This window comes from Anas platyrhynchos, chromosome 5 (assembly GCF_047663525.1).
Source record: "Anas platyrhynchos isolate ZD024472 breed Pekin duck chromosome 5, IASCAAS_PekinDuck_T2T, whole genome shotgun sequence".
Classification (NCBI taxonomy): Eukaryota; Metazoa; Chordata; class Aves; order Anseriformes; family Anatidae; genus Anas; species Anas platyrhynchos.
This window is the reverse complement of record NC_092591.1, coordinates 35,186,017-35,208,100: the sequence shown is the minus strand read 5'-3', so window position 1 is coordinate 35,208,100 and position 22,084 is coordinate 35,186,017. Positions and strand designations below refer to the sequence as shown.

The window sequence follows — 22,084 nt, the reverse complement described above, 5'->3', positions numbered from 1 at the left end:
GGTTTGATATTTTAGATTTTTGTAATGGGTAAATAATTAAAATGATGATCCTCAAGCTCACAATTCTGTTACCTTCCAGACACTGCTAACATTTTAAAAAGTCCAATCTAAGTTCAAGCTTCCGCAAAGCAGTTACTCAGTTTCAGAGTTCTGGCACAACACCATCTCTTTTTAGTATTAAATTACAATTCCTTCATTCTAGCAGAAAACTAACATAAGACAAAGACAAATAAGCAGCCAACCATAACAAACTAAAAAGCTAGCTTCCACATTGTATATCCTAGAGCATGCATAAAAGCACACACAAGCGAGTATGGTAGGATAAAATAGGGCATGAACATAGTGTGAAAGTTATTCTAAGTTGATGGCGCATCTGCACATACCCACAGGTTTACAAAAATATGCAATAGACAATTTCAAGAGTTTCACCTAGCAACATCACCTGTTTAATAACAGACTTACTTTAAGTATAACAGATAAAAACTAATAAAGGATTCTTAGGTGTCAGAACCATAGACATTTTCCTTGTGCACAGATATTTAAATGGTTAGCTTTCCATAAATGTCATCTGTTTACAGTCTACTGTAGAATTAATATTAGCGTACCTTGAAGAAGTGAGCTTTTGATTACAAGGTGAGCATATTGGCAAGACATCTTAAATTACTTGCTTATCTACTAATATTATACATTATTATAATTTTAATATTTATTTTATGTTATTTCTGAAAAAGGTGGAGGAGGAAATGGAAACAACAAAAGAAAATACCTATTCACAGTACTCAAATAATCTGGAATTATTTCTAGGAATCAAAAAAAGGCCATTTCAATTTCTTATGCATTAATAATCAGTAGCATACAAAAATAATAAATAAAAAAAATAACACAAAAGACATCCAAAATTTAACAAGTGCTCATGCATCAAGTACTGGAAGGAAGCCCATGTGTTTCTTCGCAACATTTTCAACTGTCAAAAGGGAGAAAGAATTCCTTTCCCAGTATAACCCACCACTTACCTTACAAGCAAAATTGTAACCATAGCTTCACTTTTAACAGACATAACCAAGTACATTTCCATGCAATCCAAGAGGTTTATCATTTCTGCCCTTCCAGAAAAATGATGTCGAGTTATATTACTCCTCTGCCTACCTATATGATTTATTTCAGCTAAATAATAATATAGAATATATCAGACAAGGCATTTGTTAGATGATTCATCTGGCTTTAAAAAACAAAAGCAAAACACATCCTTTGTAATGAGGGCTAACTGTAAAATAGGTCAATGTGTAATGGAGCATGCTTCTGGCTTATGCTTGCCAAAAAATAAACCAACAAACAATAATTCATGGCAAGAGTATCTCATGGATATCCAAAAGAAAGGCAGAAATTCTTACCTTAACAGGGAAGCTGCACTTGCCAGTACGAACACCTTCTTCATCAGTCTGCCACTGATGAGGCCTACTGGCCTCTGGGACATAGACATCTTTCTTTCTCCTAAAGCTTTGCCGTAATTTGTTCATTTCTCAGATCTTCACGTCCTAGAAGAATTAAAAAAATATTTTGCCAATAAGCACCAAAACACACATTGGGTTCACTAGCATCACCACAGATATCCCTGTAAAATATTCAGAGCTTCTGCAAATATGAATGGAGGTCCCCGTGAAAGGAAAGTATTTTGGATATAGATTGAGAGAAAGAGGGATATATAGTCAGTTCGAAGTGGAAAACACAAGTCCAACTTACTAGTTTAATATCTTTCTACAACAACTGAATAAAGCATTAGACCCAAAAATAACTGTTACTCTGAGAATAAAATTACCTAAAATAGCTGATGGAGAAGCTCTGAAGAGTGATGGGCATGAAATCCTGCCTCCCTGAATTTAAACACCTACAGCAATGAAGAACAGGATATGAATACCATAGGTTTCTCCAGCATCCATGCAAGACAAAGATTCATAGTCAAAAAGACGTCCCCTAAAATTAGGTATTTGCATTGTTCTTTAATTATGGGGTGATGGGCTCACGCTTTTTTAAGCCCCATGGAGGTAGATGATGCTGGTAGATAATGTTGGGAACATCTACAGTTGTGTTACATGTAATTGTGCCTGCATACCTACAAGAAGCCACAAGCTCAAGAAACAATGAACCCAAAGTGTAGCAATGGCAAGCAGTGAGTAGGAGATGGGAGCCCAGGTTTTGAGGGGCACAGTCCGGTTCCAGCCTAACCTACTGGTGCAGTACCTTATACTAAGATGAGAAATACATTTGAGGAAGGCACTGCATTGACTTCCATGTCCTGGGAAAATCTCCAAAAAAAATTCCTCTTCGAAGGGGGAAGAGGGTTCTCTAATTACACTCCCAAAGCTTAGGTTTAGATGTTTTTTATACGCTATACACTTATATACTAATTTCTGTATGCTAGCTAAACTACAGTTTAGACATGCTCACTTCTACGAGATTCAAACTAGCAAAGAAACTATCGGTGACAGTACTAATAAAAAGATCAATATTCAGCTACAGAAGTAAATTACATATGATACAATGCGGGGAATATAGAAAACTTGCCAAGAGACTTTATTACTCTTATTTTCTGAAGAATAAACCTTCTGACAAACGTTACATCTCATTTTGGCATACAAAAGATGATGCAGAATGCAAGGCAGCAAAATCTAACTGGATTATAAACACTTCTTTCCCATTACATTAACTAAGCTGCAGAATATAGATGTTTCTGGATGTCAACAGGTGCACTTAGAATGAAAGCATTTTTAAAATCAGTTTTAACACTATTTTAAACCCTGAAAAGAACTGCATTGCTTTCCAGTTAAAACTAGTTGGCAACTAACAGGTGAGAGAAATGAGTACATACGTATTTCTAGTACCTATTAAAGAAACTTAAATTCAAAATGCAACAACTTCAAAGCTGAATACAAATCAAAAATGAAAATCATTACAGAAAACACTGACTACTGATCAGCCAAATTAAAAATATTCAAGTGTTTTCATATCTCGGGAGGCACTTTAGCTATTCCAAATAACAAGTCTGAGCTTTGTCACCATCCCGCCAAGCTTTCCTTCAGCAATTGTTACTTTACTCTTCACATTGCAAGTCATTAGGCAAGTCAGTTCCCATTCATCTCATGGGCACAGCACTGGGTTATTCCTCTAGAACTCCCATCTCTCTGTACCATCTATTAATTAAAAGCAATATTGTAAAATACATGTAAGTGATGATTTAAAGGTAGGACCATGAGTAAAGAGAACAGCATTATGTCACTGAAATTGGGAAAATGAAGTTTGCTGAAGCTAATACTTGAAGTGCAAGTAAGTGTGCAACTTAGGTCAGGAGTTCAGTGACAAAATAATGCAATGCTACCTGGACCCACAGCATCGTGAGGCACTCTCTGAGCACGTGATAACTCACTGAGTATTTCTACATCAGCAAACAGCCAAAGCAAACTCCAACTATTGCAGCAACTACCTGTGCTCAAAGCTGCTTGATGTGTGTTTGAAAGCAGTAAGGTATAGCACCTCAAGCAATCAAAATCTCTTGGAAATTCAGTGAAGGTTTTTAGACATACTGCAAAGGCTGGGCAACTGTCCTTAGAAGAGAATCAAGGGCTTCAAATAGCCATGACATCTAAATAACAGTATTTTTATGAAATTTACTTCATAGGACATACACACGCACACAAAAATTAAAAGTATGCATATTTCTTATCACTAAACAAGCTGAAGCAGCTCCTCTACAACCACGGATCCTTTGGCTACCGCCATTTTGAAATGTCTGCACGTGCAAAGAGAATTCTGGAAGTTCTGCTAAGAGGAGCTGCAATTTTCCATTATCCAGAGAGTCATTAGAGCATTATTAGTTATATATTTCGCTTTACAAATTGCAGACAAAGGAGTCTGTGAGCCTCTCAGTCTACAGGAAGCAGAAATTCAAGCGGGCCTAGCAGTTACCTCAGGCAGGCGGCACGTTCTGCAGCAGATCTACACAGCGTACCTCAGCTCGGCAGGACAGACAACCACTCCTGTCCCTGCTGAAGCTTGGTAGTCCCACAGCCCCACAAGGAAAACCTCTGCTCCAGCTGCTTCAGTGCAAAGTTCACAGGCCTGGCCAGCTATGTAGCTTACAGTGCAACCACCAGACCTTGCACTCAGGTGACTGAGAAAGGGGCACACGTACTGTACTCCCTTCCGGCTGCTCTGCCAAAAACAGCGGCAGACTCTTCACCAGCTACAAACACACACAGCAAGGCTCATCTGCCAGCATTCTCAATATGACCAATGAAACAACATTGTTTCAAACCTACAAATGTCTAAAAACAACTTGTGGAGAAGTTTTCAAGGTACTCCAAATCTCAAAAGCTCCAGTAAGCAACAAAAGTTCAAAACAACACGCAGCCACTGTGCCACTTCTGAAATCACAGTTTCCTCACCTTACTGTAACACTTACATAACTAATATTTCATGGGAGATGTCCAAGGCAATATGTATTTGCCCATATGACTGGTATATTACCAGCAATTTACTCCTACCAGGAATCTCAATCCTCAGAGAAGCATGAGAATAAGAGTTCCTGAACTATGCTTCCTATGATAAGCTCAAGTGGCATTTTGCCCAAAAGTATTTCCTTTTTACTAAAAACCAAACCCATTTTCCTACTTGTTCTAATTTTGTGGTCACACTGGCAACAAGTAGTTTAAAAATAGCCTTCCTATTTAATAGAAGTGCTGACAAGTGGCAAGATTAACTTTCTCCAATTGCCATACTTGTATTTTCTGAAACATCAGACTGTTTTGAGTCAGTTGTCAAATAGTTTGCCTCACAAACAACTACTTTGTTGGTAATGTGCATGTCATCCCAATATAACTAGAACTGCCACCTGACGCAAAAGTGCTAAGTAAAACAATTCACACAGGCTGCATATTTGAGGATTCAGGAAAGAAGCACATGAAATGCTACAATTAAATGCTGAAATTCCTACTAAATATACCTAAGCTCAAAATCCTTACCCAGGAATTGTAGAAAACATCCAGAGTGAGCATTTTCTACTTCAAATCCCTGCAGAGCATTTCACATTTTCGCTTAAGTGTAGCATGTCTGCAGATACAATGACAGATGTCAACTGAGGCTGCGACAAGCTAGCAGAGTATTTTCCACTACACTGACAGCATTACTGACACCAAGAAGTATTGTACTCTGTTTTAGGATTATGAAAATTAAAAGTTCTGGCACTGAATTTTCTATATTTAGCAATCAATTTTTGTCCTATAATTAAAAATATTTTTAAAATGCACAAGAAGAAATAAACCAAGCCACTAACAAAAAGCTATTTCCTTTTCACTTTTACGACCCAAAATCCAGCTTGGACTAAGAAAAAAGACAGTGGAGGTATAGTATTTGAAGACAAACCTAGTTAAAAAGCAAGATGAGAAACTCAAAAGCTAATTAAAATAAAAAGTAACATCACATGAGAGTCAACCAGGTAACAAAGGCTGAAAGCACTGATCCTCTGGTGAGAGGAGGAAACATCCACTTCAAGTTCTTCAACACCTTAAGGTTATGTTTACCAGAAAGCTTATTGCAGGCAGCTCAGCATCTGAATGGTCATGCTTGTTGCAAAAAGAAACAAACAAACAAACCACCACTACTTTTGCAATCTAAGAGATTACAACATTAGACTAGTTCCCAAAAACACCACACAAGCATCTAGGCAAAAGTTATTCACCTAGTGAGTTTATAAATTTATGTTGTCATTTATTTTTATGCAAATTGATATATTTTGATATTCTGAAAACACAGCTCCAAAGCTCTTTTTCTGTAGCAAAACAATTTCAGGAGAGCTCTGGCACCATTGTTCTCTCGACCACCTAAATAAGTCTCATTTTAATCCATAGCAGTTCAAGGACAACTAAGGGACAGCACAATGACAGAATCATAGAGAAAAGTGCATTCTGAAGTGTAGAAAAATGCGGAGTTTACAATAAAAAAGTAGAAAGCAATTCAATTCAATTGGTTTAATTGCCTTGTGCATCATCAGGTTATGGCTACAGAACAAATTACTGCACGATAAACTAGTATGTTTATTCATGTCTTATTAGCTGCTCTGCTTTACAAGTGCATTCACTTTTACCCTTCTGTAAATGCAAACCAGCCATTTATCCTTCAGTAAGGGCCGGGTAAGCTTTCACATGCACTGAAGTTGTATCATGCAGGAGTTGCTGATGATGCAGATTTGGAGCTTAGCTTGCCTTTCAGGAGTTTACTCGTGTACCCATACCTTCAGATAAGCAGTTCATTTACATTTTGCATAAACGTTTCTCACAGAGCTAATTCAAACTACAGGATCTGCAGGCAAAAGGACACCGCGGCACCTGAACTGCATTCACAAATTGAAGCAGTTAGATTTTAGACTTGCTGTACTACAAATTTTGCACTTAGAGCAACCACTTACTGTTTCAACACTGAAGACAATAAAAACAGTACAAAACGATTTTTAACATTTTTCTGAACTTCAGCCTTAACAAAGTTTATTTAATCTGAACTCAGTTAAATAGATGGTATCTTTTTGTTGTTGTTTGTGGTAGAAAGGGATAAAAACAAATTTTAAGCAATTCCTCAGTTCAGACAGATCTTTTTGAAACCATTCAGAGGGCTTGGGATTACTTGCTGCGTTCTCTGACAGCTGAATACAGTTTCCTATTTACTTTACCAATAAAAAAAAAAAAAAAAAAAAGTCATGGGTCAAACAAGGGCAAAGCACTCCTGACAGCCTGCAACAAATGGAGTAGCCAGGGTATAGGAGAGAGCACCCGCCCTGCACTCTTCCTGCTTTGAAGTTCAGGTCCTCCCTACAAGCATAAAGCATGAGGAGCAGACTGAATTCACACATCTACAGAATTCCTGGAAGTATACATTCCAAACAATGGAGAAATCTGGGCTTTAGAACAATGTGCTATAGGTATCGTTCTAACATTTTAAAATAATTCATATAGCCTCCACATAAAACAAATTCAATAAACACATTACAGACTATTTAAAAAAAGTCTTGTTCATACCTCTGCTGTCTGCTGGCCACACACAGGTGAGGCAGGAGCAGCTGCACAACTATCAACTCCTACAGGTTTTTTCCCAGCGAAACTTATCTAATACTGCTAATACAAAGGACCACAACAAACAGAGCTCAAAACCCAGAGCAACAGGTTAATCATCTCTGGTTTTTGCCTAAGAAATACCAGGCATTTCTATATATCATAGGTTTGTGAATAAGAATGTTCCAAAGTTACCCAATATTTCAGATCTAAGAGAACATGTAAATTATCTGTCTCATAAAAGAAAATGTTAACTTAATTACTAGGAGAATACTTAACACACACTCCTCAGCGTGGCTGTAAAGATCTGCATCCTCAGAAAGTTTATGTGGCTTTGACTTCTTGTGCAAGTACAACCTGGTCACATCTGTCCGAAGACCCATGCCTAGCAGCCATCTTTTAGTATTACTAAAATTTGAATTTTACTATAAAATCCGTAAGGGCCCATCTGTACCCAGAAGTACAAATAACTCTAACATCCATATTTCAAAATAGTATTGCATATTATTATTATTTTTTTATAAACATCAGTTCATTGCTGATACTTTAATCTTATTGTAAATCTTGCTTATAAGCAGGACATGATGACATCAATGAAGGAACATGATTATTTCATTTTCTTGACAAGATTTAGTTTTGGCAGTCATAACTGCAGTATGAGTGCAAGTATGAGCAATAATTCAAAATATTAAGATCTGTTCTGGTTTCTAATGCACCACTTAAATCTCTACATTTATGACGACAATGTAAGAAAGTTTCACTTAAAAGGTGAGCTAGGTAAGCAAGCATATTGCAGACAAGGTAAATACATGTAGCATGTCATTGTCTATTACAAAGCTGCAAGAATAAAGTTTTATTTCTCTGAAAAATAAAAATCCTTATTATGCACTGCTGCTGAACAAATGCTCTCCCCTCCTCTCCCACTTACACAGCACAAAAACGTGCAATGCCCTATCTCTTCAAGACTACTGTAAAGGTTAGCCAAAACTTGCTGCAATTGCCCTGCAACAGCTTCACTGCAATTATTCACCAGCACAAGAACACAGAGTACCTTTATCTACCAAGGAAGAAAAGGTCATCCCACGTGTCAGGTTTTGAATGCAGAACTTTGAGCCTTTTTGTAAGTTTAGATCCCATAAAATCTAATTAAATCCAGCACTGTCACACTAAAGCAAATGAAGGCATGTAACCATATGAGCATTCTCACCAAAATGTTAACAGTTCAGCTTACGCAATACAGTATGACTAACCACATTATGCACCACATGGCTTTCCAACCCATTTACCCTTTCATTACCCAATTAAGATCTAATAATACAATACTACCAGCAAGCATTCTAAGACGTCAAAATACATGAGGGTGAAGCATGAGTTCGTTTGTTGAGCCAGTAAATACATTTCATCATTATTATTGTTGTTAATTAGAGCTTAAGTTAAGGGTTGATGCAGAAAAATAAAGCATTGGATACATAATAGAAAGACCACTAAAACCAGTGTATCAGCGGTAAAAGATTGCACATTTCATGGTTTGGGAAACTTGTGATGGTTTCTAGTGACCCACCTTCTGGTAGTGAAAGTAATGTTTAGACCATAGCTTGAAAATACAGCAGAAATTGTTGCCTTCACATGTTTACACAAAGAGGTTAGAGCTATAACAATAATACTAATTGCTCTGAGGCTGTTCTTAGAAATTGTGATGCTCTGACACCACACGATGCAAGGTACTCACTATCCTCTCAAAGTTGACGCTGGTCTGGGGGGGTGTAGAAGGGGGCACATTTAAAGGTTAATCCAGTCAGATCAGAAACACCTGTAGAAACACTGAAGATGTTCTATCTACCAGACTTCATGTGGTCTCATACCTGAGCTAAGGTAACTGATCATGTGAGCACTCCACAGCTGTTTCCCAGCACTCACTAATTTTTATCTGCATCACAGACAGGGGTGGAAGACATTGAAAAAATGTTAACACAACAAGGTCTTACTGGCAAACAACCAGAGTTAAACAAAAAATTGCACATAGATTATGAAATACCAGGAAATGAAATCATGAATTGTACTCCAACCCACTATTAACAGTTGGTGGCTGAAACATTCAGCTACCATAAGCCCTGTCCTAAAGCTCAGAATTTTTTAAGTTATGCCAGCCTGTTCAAACAAATACTCACAGGCTGCAGCAATTAAACAGTGTTCAGTATTCCACAACTGTATGCAACAGACGTAGCAGCACAGCAACCCCATTCCAGACTCTTAAAAGTTAAACTGTCAGAAAAATACATTTGATCATTGTAAGGCTGAGGTTATTCCTAGTAATATGTAATGCTCTTTCTACCAATCTTAACAAACCACTTGTCCCTCGCAGTGCAAAAATTCAATAAATACAAGAAAAAAAATCCTCATTTTCCCCATCAGCAACTATTCTAAAGCAAATGTCCCAATTCATCAGACTCCACAGCCATTACAAGCTCTGACTACAGTCCCATACAATTTGCTGCTATGCTTAAGTGCAGAGATACAAGGCAGTAAATCCCTTTGTTATATGGGCTCACTCTAAAAATAACCTGCAATGATCATCAACCAATAGCATAAAAGCAGGTCTCCTAAACACTCTATGTGATACAAAGCCAGTTGAGTTATACCACCTAAACCAACTGAAAATAAGCAGAAGTTTTCTAAAGAAACACTAGCAGTGCCTCACAGAAAGCAGTTCAAGCAATTCTGCTTTGCAGTTCATCTGGATGCATGTGACGAATGCTAACTAACCGAGCCATTCCGCTTCCAAGTGAATCATTTATTTCTAGGGCAGCTAATTCTTGGATAACTAAAGTTTTCAAAAATTAGCCTTTCAGGTTTAAAACTCATCAGTCCAAATACATGTTCAATTTAGAAAAGATCCTATTAAAAAAAAAAAAAAAAAGGTACAGAAAGGGCTGAAAGAGTGCGAAAAGATTTCCTTTAATCACCCAAATCCAGGAACCAAAGCTTGAAGTTAAATGTCAACACTCACAAAAATAAATGCATTTTCAGAACTGAAAGAAAATCTCTTTCACAAGTAAAATAAGCCTACTTGTTTGGTAAATCAGTCACACAAATCTAAGGCTTTACGCTGGAGTTACTTCACTAATACCTGTGAGCGTTTCATAACCAAGTAATCAATTTTTGAATAGACAAAGAACTGTATCCAGAATGGCAAACATCTCCTACTTAAGAATAGAAAAGACCAAATAAAAAATAAATAAATAAATCATACTTCCGTGCTACTGACCTGATCGTTACCTATTTACTGTTAGGTCTGAAACATATTGAGGAGGCACATGCTCATTTTGGTTCTGGATCTTAAGTGACAGCAGCAAAAGCAGAAAAACAAGCCACAGATCCAGGGCACACATTTCAGGAACCAACATGCACTCTAATCCAGATTATTTGGAGGGTCCATTTCAGGAAGAAAAAAAAAAAATAAAAAAAATGTATTTGTACTGCGGGGTTATGCAATGCTTTCTACATAATGGACATGACCAGCACAAAGGTGAAAACCACAGCATTTTGGACAACTGATCTAGCAGCGATGTTCTCCACTGAGAACATACAGCAGCCATAAGTCTAGTCCACAAGTTTGCATGGTCCACATTCTGAAAACATTTGGAACAATAAGCTATACATTTTTATCAGCTTTCTGAAAAATCGTCAGTGGAAACAGACACCAGTGTGGACAAGTCTGTCAGCAAGTATGGCACATAGAGAGAAACTAAGTAAATCAAACTAGGTAAATCTACAAGGACAGCAGCATACTGGGATGCAGCACAGGGATCTCTGCTGCAAACAGTGATTTTTATTTTATTCACATATGCTCTCAAAATGGAAGAAGGGTAAGAGAATGACATTAACTATAAATAACAATGAATATGATTTCAGCTATTACTATTGTTTAGGAAACATCATGAGTGACATGTTTAGTCCTCTATAAATAGAAAATGTAGCTGTCAAATAATCAAACATTATTAGAAGTTACTATGAAAGGAATAGAACAAAACCAGAAAGATGCCACAAGAAAAAATAGGCTGCAATCATTTTTAATACTGTGCAGTTCTTGTAGATACTCCATCATTTCTGAAATGAAACAAAACGCTGCAGAAGGGTAACAAGGACAGTTAGAACTACTTAACAGCTTCTGTACACGGAAAGGTTAGATACAAAGGTATTTACCTTGGAAAAGCAACTTGCTGGTGGGTAGAGCTACAGAACATATAGTACCACAAGCATCAGAAAATGAACAGGGAATGATGATTTTCCAGTTCTTACATTCTAGAAACCGGGGACAAACAACCGAATTCCTGAGCAGCCCAGGTTTCAAAATAAAAGAGTATTTCTCATATGATATGCAATTAACTTGCACAATTCCCTGCCTCAGGATGTTTTGCAAAGTACAACAGGATTCAAAAAAAAAATAATTTAATTATTTGATCAGAAATTCCAAAGGCTATTAGAAACTGCGATGGAGATGTCCAGTCCAAAATGACAGGTTGGCAAGGCTTATTTCATGTCTTCCTCCACCTTACATTTTTTCCTGGGATCCACTACTGACCACATTAGAACAGGGAGAATACTGTGCTGCAAAGCTCGTGTTCTGAACCAGCACAACTCGGGCTGGTCTCCATTCACCACAAATTCAGCTGGCCAAGATCTCATGCTACAGTTTTCACAGCATCCCACCACAGTTGTTGCCATCCGGCTGCGCTGTGACCTACAACAGCTGGCTCGCTCCATGCGGTATGGATCTCTCTTCCCCAAGCCCACAGAAGCTGAAGTTTCCACAGCTAAAGACATTTAAATGAAAACCAGCCCCTGAATTTGTATATTACAGATAGCTCACCAAATCTGAATTACTGTGGCAACAAGCCATGTGTGCACTAGTCAATCTCAATTAGAAAATCAAAGTTTGCTTAAACTACCATGAAGTATGTACGAGGAAAAAATAAGCTCAAAGTATGTTCACAAGATGACAGATGACTCCATTTTATACTGTTACTGCAGCACTCATGTCCATTACTGCTTGGCAGCTGTTATGTAGCAATTCAAGACACTTCACTCATTCCCATCCTCCAGCAGTTGAATAAATATAATTAAGGTCCTTTTATCTCTGCATTTTCTTCAGCTTGTTCACACTAAATCAGCCACACTTTTGACTGCAGCCAATGGAAGGAGAAGACTAAGTGTTACCAAAGGCATTTTTAATATTAATTTATAACTCAAAGTGAAATTGTGAAGGCTTTGTGTCGAGCTTTTGAGAGAACAGTGAGTTTGATAATGAAAACAACTCTAGAGAAAAAGTATAGCAACTTCTTCTGACAGTCAGAACATTTGACCATCCCTCAATAAGCTTAGCAATACAAAAAGTTCATTTTCATATGTAAGATAGGTAAAATCTTCTTAGAGAAGTCCCTGTGGTGTCCAACATAGCAACTGTGGTTGACTTATAACAACAAATCTTTCTTCACCAGAAATATGATTCTTATTTACTATACTAGGAATTAATGTCAACATTTGTACACCTGTTCAGAGCCAGTTTGAGTTGTTTCATAACAGTTTTCTCATAATAGCTCTGCAAAACATCATCTGGAACTAACAGTATTATTTCCTAAATCTGTTTGTTTTACACAAATGTAATCAAATCAGAAGCTAGCTTAATGAAATAAGATATGAACTATACGTGTTTTTAAGCACACAGGATGCAATGTTTTCTGAATTCTTCCTCTGGTATTAGTGAGAGAACCAGTTAAATACATTTAAAAATATTCTTCATCCTCTCTAGATTCTAATACAACCCATTATGTTCCTTTGCCAGAGAACTCAGAAGATGTCTAAGAAGTCTGTCACCGTAGTCCCTGTAAGAAGTGTCTAATCAAGGGATTCTTTAACACAATGCCAGCTTTTCGGTACAATTTTGTACATACACAACTTGTATTCTTTATGATTACACAGCATGTAAAACCTCATTTCATGCCTCATGTTTCTCACATCTGCCTACTGTGATAAATATTAAATCCAAGCACAACTTCAATGGTGCACTTAGTAATTTTGAGATTCAGATATAGCAACATAACTGAAGAGAGATGGTATCTTTTAAAAGTATTTATCTTCATAAAATTCTGGTCTACATACTTTATGGCTAAAACAACTCCCCAAGCCTAAGTACCATAGAATCAAAATCAACAAAATGTAACTTTCCTACAGTAGTAAGAATATCTTGACTTGGTGACTTACGTTTTTTTCCTCAGGTCCTGCAACAGTGCTTTTCTTAAAATCACTCTCGCAAAATTCTTCTCCCTTGGAGCTATAACCGTGACTCCATGGATACACGAAAAGATGAGAACCTATGGGCTGAAAGAAAACAGAGATGATAAAGTCAGATCCAAAATACATGTATGCTAGAAATGGCCAAGTGGCAGGGGGCAGGGAGTTATTATCCAGAAAGTACTATGAGATAGAAAGACAAATCAATCAGACTGCATTTAGGGTTGTGGGTTTTTGTTATTGTTGTTTTGTGTTGTTTGGATTGGTTTTTGTTTTGAAGAATTCCATGTCAAGGTTTTCAGATTGCCTCATATAAACTGATACATTCACCTCCCTACTCCTTTTTCCTATTGCTTGGCATTAGAAGCCCTCTGCTTATAAGGATAGTAATGTTTGTGTTTATGGATGCCAAGAACAGGTATTTAACAGCTCTTGCTACAAAACCTCACTGGCACTATTTTTTGAAATACTGACAGCACTCTCTCATTTCCTTTCACAGAAGCTACCAGATTTCATTATGATCACTAGAATCAGTATCACATTATTGCTGATGAGCAATAACATACTGTGAATCTGCAATTACATACTCGCTGAGAATTATCAAGACAGCTTGAGATGTCTATAAATCCAGGGGTCCACATCCGACTGGTTATTTAGACTCCCTTTAGCCTCAGTGGGGAGAAAGAAAACAGAGTTGTACTGACCTATTTTAAGTGTATCTGACAATGAAAATACATTTATCTAAATAACTAACTCAGTATTTAACATACAAATATTATTAGATCATTTCCAACCTTTTTGCCCAATACCAAATTAATAATTGAAAACTTCTCCATGATAGTGAAGTTGTTCTTTAGAAGAAAACATTAATCACAAAATGGGAGCAATTTAACAGTCTAGTCAAAATACTTTGCCTTTCCAGCACCACAATGAGAGCTTAATTCCAGCCTGTAGACCACATTGAAACCAATTAGTCCACTATGACATCCCCTAGTAAAAAAAAAAAAAAAAACAAAAACATTTCATTACCTGAGACAGACTGCTTCAAACGAGTAAAACTGCCTCACCTGCTACCTGCACTGCAAGTGCTCACATCAGCACCTCAACAACTTCAAGTCAAAATTAAATCTACAGTAACTTAGCACAGAAGCCAAGTCCTTGGCTTAGAGTATAACATATTCAGCCTCACCATGCTGCCTTCCTAGTCATAAGATAATGGAATTTTAATTCAGCTTTTTTCTGTTAGCTTTCCCTTGCACTTACTTATTCCATCTGTTAACATCCAAGCTTTATTATCTCTTTTGAGATCAGCATGGACTTTCTGCTACAATGCAGACAATTACTACAAACACACACATATGAAAACCAGAACAAGCCTCTGCATGTTTGTTTTCCTTGCAAGAAGTACTCATATCAAAATGGATTTTAAGAAAAGACTGTAACGTGCCCCCTAACATGAGCAGTTTAAATTAACCTTCACGTAGTAACAATAAACAATCTTCACTGGAGTTGTCTGAAGGATCTAGATATTAACAACAGAAGTGTTATTGTATTCTTAGTACAGTGAGACACTGAGCACTTATTAGTGTCATGAAATTTAACAGCAGGTCGACCGTAGATTGAAAAGCAAGTAGGATATGCACCTCAAAATGCTAGCGCTACCTTTCAGTTTCCCAGTCTACCATGGAAATAGCTGAGACAACCGCTTTCTTCCAACAATGCTGCCTTCCCCTAACCATGGATGTCCACAAAGCTCCTCATCCCCCATTACCCAGGAGCTGCTCTCCCATCTTCCAAGGGTTCCAAACTACAGTGCCTATTTTTCCACTGATATACAAGTAAATGGTCAATTTAAGGAAGACAGCAGAAGAATATAAAAAATGCCTTCTATTTCAGCAAAATCCTCAAATGAAAGGATAATTACAAGCAATACTTGCTGTAATAAGTGAGAAATATCTCAGGCTATCAGTAAAGATTTGTCAGCAAGGGCCAGGTGAGAGCTACAGAAATATAACATATTAGACTGCAACTGAGCACCTATCAACTTTATTTTAAAAAAGATGCCAGCTGAGACAAGCAAAAAGGCAGTCTTCAGTGAAGTGAGATGAACTTTTGCAGATTTTTTTTCTCCTTGATGCTAATTAAAATAAAGGTGTATGGCCTGGCCTAACCTGTTAGTTGGGAGAAGTGGTAAGTTGGTTGAAGGTATCAGCATTGTAATTGTCTAGTGTTTCAGGTCTCAATAATTACTACTGAACCTAAAGGAGAGATAACACAGGCCTGAATAAAAGCTGATTGAAAATTAGACCTCTAATTACTTGTTCTTCCCATCATTTCTCTCAGAGCAAGCCAAGGCACAAAGTCCTGGGGAACTCAGGTGGGTGCTGTAAGTAGACAGTGCTGGACAAAAATATACTGCTCGAGAAAGAAAAACTGGATTTATGGTTAAAAATCTCAACATCTCACAGAAAGTTAACTAATTTCAGCATCACTACATTCAGGCAAAAAAATACCATTAACTGAAAAACATATCGGGACTCAATTAATCCACCAAACCTGCTTCCAATAAAATTTAAGTTAAAGTTGTACAAATACCAAATATTGTGAGCTCTTGGCTTTCTTGTTTCTGCTGTTCAAATCCAAGAAGAAAGTCCAATATTAACATCACCCTGAACTACTGAGGTAAGTGCGGAGATTACAGCCCCCTAAAGCTGTCCTCGCGTTAGTTATGCCACCAGCACAGAAACTGCCTCCCTCACTGACACAATCTCAGGGAAAACAGGATCCCATTTACCACCCTGGGGATCACGCTTCCATCCCTTTCAGATGGTTAAACACATCCCACAGCCACGTGGCAGCTGATGTTGTCCCAGAGGGGGGTCAGGCTGCCCATGAACCAGTGCCGGAGCGCAGGCCGGGCTGCCAAGAACAGTGGCAATACAGCAGCTCCACGGATGCCAACAGCCCTCATGAGGACATCAGTGCCTGAATGACCTCAGCCAGATAGGACAGTGAAGTCCCAGATGCCTCTAAACTTTCTAAACCAACAATTTTTCACTTCAGTACAGCATCAATAATGATCTACTTCAGTATAGAGAGCACCTACCCTGCGCTGCTCGGAGCTTGGTGGCAGAGCGCGCCAAGAAACGCATTGCCCAGAAGTAACGCCTGCTGAAAAATCATATGGCTGCTGTAACCTCTTGAATCATACAGATAGCTGTCATCTGCCCAACTTTAAATTGCTTGGCAAAGGAACAAGAGAAGTCAAACAGGATACACCCAGGAAAATTGCCTTCCTTCTCACCCTGTCTCATGCTCATCAGAGCACTCAATGAAGCTTCAAGCTCAGCACCGACAGAAACATCACCTGACGATCCTACAGCCCTGCACCCAGAGCAGCCTTTCCATGCCTGCTGCTACCAGCCACCTTCCCTAAATCAGGCACAGCACAGAGCAAGGAGCAAATCAAAGCAACCAAATCACTGCTCTCAGAAGCTTCCTCTGAATATCTGAACGTGCAGGTCCTGTCATCGCCGTGTATCACGTGTTGCCTGCTGATGTATGACTGCAGTTGCAAGCAACCTATTTCACTCCTGGTACTAAGGTTTGAAACAGTTTGGGCTGCTGCTGTGCAGGTGGGAAGATGAAATGTCACATGCCCTGTTCCCAGTATCAGACAGCCACACATCGCCTTCCTCAGAAGACAGCTGCTTCCTGGGGTGGCAACTGAGCTGGGAAACAGAAAGCAGGATGAACAGGAGAGCACTCTAAAAATGCCCGCAGTGTAACAGCTGGCACCCAGCACTGGGGCAAGCATGATAGGAACGGGGTGCAAAGCCTACTGGATGTTACACTGCCAGATTCAAACCAGCATTAAAGCTACAACTGTGTTACCTTCACCTGTGACTAGTCACAGGTTTACACAGTGTAAATTGGTACAATGAACGAACTCAACTATTGTGGCAGGTGACCCTAGCATAACTACTCTATACACAGATCACATTTCTCAACAGTGCCTTCTGCCTTCCTTTTATTAGTCCAGAAACCATACAAAATTCTCTATTCCTTGCAGAACATGCAGTTGTCCTTCATACATCAGGCATTGATAACATAGATACCACCATTTACAATGTCATTAAAGTTAGGTGGAAAACAACACTGCCTTCCCTCACAATTACACATTCCTCAATTATCCTGTAATTCCCCCACATACATTACACTTTACCTTACTACATTCACAGGAATGAACTTAGGAGCAGGGGATGCACACAGTCAGCCAGTGATATAGGTACTGAACTGAGATAAAAGCCAACTTATGCCAAAAATCAGGTCTCCTCAGGAAATCATAATCCATTCACATTGGCAAGTTCCACAAGAGCAGATCTTGACCACAGTCCCTGGGGGACCAGCATCACCTTACATCCCTTTGACATTAACTATCACTAAAAACATAAGTGCCAGAAAACACAAGTGCACATGACAGAAAGTCCACTCAACCCACACCACTGTTCACCCCTGGTTAACTCATGGCTGCTACTGTCTTGTGACCATACATCACCAAGCACCGAGTTCAACCTGTGGTTGCCTACATCAGTATTTGTGGGCTCTCCCTAGGTGCATTTCCCAGCACAGATGGGTGTGAACACCTCCTGTCACTTCTTAAAGGGTAACTTTCATCGCATCCAAGGTTGATCATCTCTCAGGAGCCGCATTTATATTCCAGTGTCATCCTTCTGCCCTGCTCATGGTTTGTTCTTTATCTTCTCAGCTCCAACACACTTGGTTGCAGCAGCAGCGTACCATCCTGGCTAATTGCTGGAGCAGTCCCCAACCTGAAGACACAGTTATGTGTCTGAATTTTGTCTCCAAGCTTTGTGTCCAGCTACTGACTTTGGGAACTTCACCTCCTGAGTTCATCTGTGCAGCAGCACCTTCCCTACCATTTTCCTGGGCTGCACACATCACACCAGACAGCTGCCACTATTCCAGGCAGTGGTCTTCTCCAGCAGTATTATTTTTCTGGAGAGGAAAAGGGTTCTCAGATGAGGACTACAGAGCTTGTCATCTTTCTATAATAGTCTTCTTTCAGCATTTGTAGCAGCCTAACTTACCACTGTAGACAGAGATGCTGACAGCATTTATATAAAGCCTTTCCTTCTAAATATAAGCATTTTATCACTCTATTTTACCAGCATCAAGACTGAGAAGTTGGAATCCTACTTAGAAAGAGCAGCAGCAGAGAACTGGCATAAATTAAGAGAAAAAAAAAAAGCTAAGTAGCTATTGCATGTATGTTTCTTTGTCCAATTTAGCTTCATGACAGCAAAATTATGCAAGTGACTACAGGCATTTGAATTACATGCCTCAAAAAGACAGTTGGAAGCCACAAACCACCTTTATTCAGCCTTCACACCAAGGATATTTAAGAGTTATGCCAAACTGTTTTTTTCCAGTGGTTAGGCAAAGTGGTAAACTCACACACATCACACAAAAAGATCATTCATCTATGCAATAACATGCTCTTCAGTTATTTAGACTCAACATTTTCCAACCATAAATAAATTTCATTAAAGAAGCCTTAACTGAAAAAGAAGAATTTGCAAGGGCAGCCTAGTTTAGTCACTCAATCTTCCCTGTTATTAAAGAGCTTAAGTATTTGAATGAGTTTTATTTTTTTGTTGTTTCCTCACTGTCTATGAGAAAATACCCTATAAAGAAAAATGGCACATTTGCAAGCATCAGATTCTCTTCTTCCACCTCTCTCTTGCTCTCGCTCACCAAGTAAGAGCGCTGGAAGTTGACCTTCAGCACTGTTTATACAGGGATTATATAGAAACATTTCTATGAAGTACACAGTGTCTGACAACACAAACTTTCTTAGCCTTTGCAAGTCCTGAGTTTGAGCGATACCAACACTACGAAGTGACAACAGCTTCCAGCACACTCATATTCACGTTGTCTGTTGGGAGTTCCCTGTCATACGACGGGGCAGCAGTCCGTGCGTCATGTTTGACAGTTACTGGGGGTTTCCTTTTTCCATGCTCATTCCTCATTTGCTTTCTCATACTCGGTCCTTCTGCATTCAGTGTTAACTCGCAGCTGAGTCCTGTGCTGGCCGACCAATTTGCATTTTAGCTTCTCAAGATTAAACATTCACACTGGCTGAAAGTAGACCATTCATACCAATATTGGAAGATGAAACCTCCCAAACCCATAGTAGAAAGAACAGAATGAAATTCAGCATAAACAGGATTCTGAACCCTGAAGCTGAAAAGCAGAAACAACTATGTCCAAGACCAAACTTCTGCCTGTGACTCACAATATTTAAAAACAAACAAAAAATAGGAGTTTGTGAACTACACCAGGCCTACAAGTTACTCATGTAACTTCTCCCTCTCAAATCTTACCAAAAATAAATAAATAAATTGAAGACAAAGGTGACAAAACATTTTCAGTCTGGAATGAAGGGCTTTTCGCTGCCTATAATGTGAACCTCTATGCTGTGACGGGCTGCTGTAACAAAGCCAAGATAACCGAGGCTATCTTGGATTGTCCTACAACCACACCCAGGAATGCAACGCATGCCAAAACCCAACAGTTGTTCACTGACGTAGGCGCAAGAGGAATCACAATACGTACTCAATCAGCTTCTCACCGCTGGAATAATGTACTTAGGCTGGCTTGCTATAAATATCCAGCTCTGTAGATACAGAAGGAGATTGGAGCCATATGCAAAAGACCCAGATAATAACTGCACATAAAGCTACAGCAATATAAAATGAAGGAAGAGGAGGAGATTCGGGAAGCGGCCTACGCTGAGGCCCACGCACTCCGAACTGCCAGGAAAGCAGAGCATGAGCTGGATGAGGTTAGGGAAGAGATCAGGGGACGGGGCTTACAGGCAATTTTCCCTGTATATTACATACTGATGTCTGCAATCCCATTGCTGAATTATCTTTTCCAGACAGAAGAATATTTGTGAAAAAAAAAACACATTAACTGGCAATGGAGTGACTGGTAAGACAAGGCACGAGGACCAAGTCAGAAGAGGTGTCTGAGTTCAGGGTTTTGCACTGCAAACCCAAGTCTGAAGCAAAAGGCAATCCCACAGCTGCTCCACCTCATTCCTGCCCTGCTTCTGCTGTAAAAAAACCAAGTATAGGTTACTAACTTGACAAAGCACTCAGACTGAAGACATATATTTTATTAAAATGAATGTCTACAATATTTGATCTAGTGGCAACTTCCAGAATACTGAATTTAACCTTTAAAAGTTTTCAAACAACACAAGTTTAAACTTGATTTGGGCACTGATTCCATCCTTCCGTATTTACCTAATACAGCAAAACACCCCAAAAGATTTGAGTGACCTTATTACTCAGTTAACTTTACAGAACATACTTATATCTGCCCATACTTAAAAGATTCTACTCACAGACAAATATACATCTGATCAATGTTTGCCTAGTCTGTTTTTAATTTGTTTGTTTTTTATTCTCAGGGATGCTGTTCTGTCAAGAGTATTTTTACCGTTCAAAATATTCTCAGTAGTTAAGTGAGTTTTCTACTAACAGGGATTTTTATAAAATTTGTTACTGCTAAGGCCCTCTCTTAGAAACACCTAGAATTAAGAAACTCTTTCTAGACGTACAGAACAACTAAAATACAAATAGGAGGAAAAAAAATAATCTTACATTTCACAAGAATCAGGACATCTAAAGCAAGCTTGTAAATTTTTTTTCCTAAGTGGGTGGAAGGGTGGGGATTGTGCAAAACAGGGATATTTGACATACTGATTTCCCTGATGCTGGAAAGAAGGTCAGAAAGCATTCCTAAAACATTGGCTAGTCTGGAGGTTCACAGTAGGAGGGTATATTTCCTGCTGGATAGTAATATTACATTACACATAAAAATGGCCATGTTGGTAAGATTAAAATAGCTACAACATGTGAAGTTCTCAGCATTGCTGCCCTTCTCTCTGAAGGGGCACTCTGAAAGGGGCTATGAGAAACGCAGTGTATCAGCAAGGGATGACCAAACACCTCCATAAAACCTAAGCATCCCAGATTGATGCACTCTATGTAAAGTGAATCCATGCCCACTCCGGTGCAAAATCAGAGCCAAGTGCTCTAGCTTCAATTCTCCTTTATACAATTATTTTGGGGGTGGCGAAAAAAGGAAATAAAGTGTTTTTTGAATCTTTAAAATATACATTACCCATAGATTATGGAAGTAGCCAATGTGTGTCAGCATTATTGACTTTGCATAACATCCTAGGTCTGAGGGGAAAAACACTACAGAAATACAGACTGAAACAAGTTTTTTTAAAAAACAAACTACTTTATAGTTAGCACAGCTATTACTAAGTGCACCTTATCTAGCTTTAAAGTAGCTAATTATTGACAGATATCACAAAAGAAATGGATTTTGAATTATGGATCAGTGTACTGAGAATATTCCGTGGTGGACAAAATGAAATCCAAGCAAGGCTCAAGTTTTCTAACTACGGAAACATTTGAGGTTGCTCTACTAAATACAATGCTAAGATAAAGCATTTCTTTAATACATTTCAAAGAGTCAAACTGTTTCAACATATCAGTAAATAGAAAAGGGTTTTCTGACTACATTGTAAGTAGTTGAAGATTCCCGCTATGAGTACAGCAATAAATATTATTTAGTGACCTCATTAAATAAAACTT

The 22,084-nt window shown here is 38.5% G+C and overlaps 1 protein-coding gene across 10 annotated transcripts in view; it reads right to left on the bottom strand.

Moving 5' to 3' along the window:
• Window positions 1-22,084, bottom strand: part of NUMB (NUMB endocytic adaptor protein) — a 95,661-nt gene that overhangs the window by 34,020 nt on the left and 39,557 nt on the right. For 8 of the 10 annotated variants that reach the window (XM_072038804.1, XM_072038807.1, XM_072038805.1 and 5 more), the window contains exons 2-3: window positions 13,356-13,472; window positions 1,392-1,535 (exon numbers count right to left, since the gene is read on the bottom strand). In XM_072038804.1, the coding sequence (XP_071894905.1) occupies window positions 1,392-1,517 (126 nt within the window). In that variant the 5' untranslated portion in view covers window positions 1,518-1,535; window positions 13,356-13,472. Of the gene's footprint in view, window positions 1-1,391; window positions 1,536-3,960; window positions 3,980-8,145; window positions 8,165-13,355; window positions 13,473-22,084 lie in introns of those variants that run through there. The other 2 variants (XM_027459184.3, XM_027459185.3) reach the window with 2 other exon arrangements.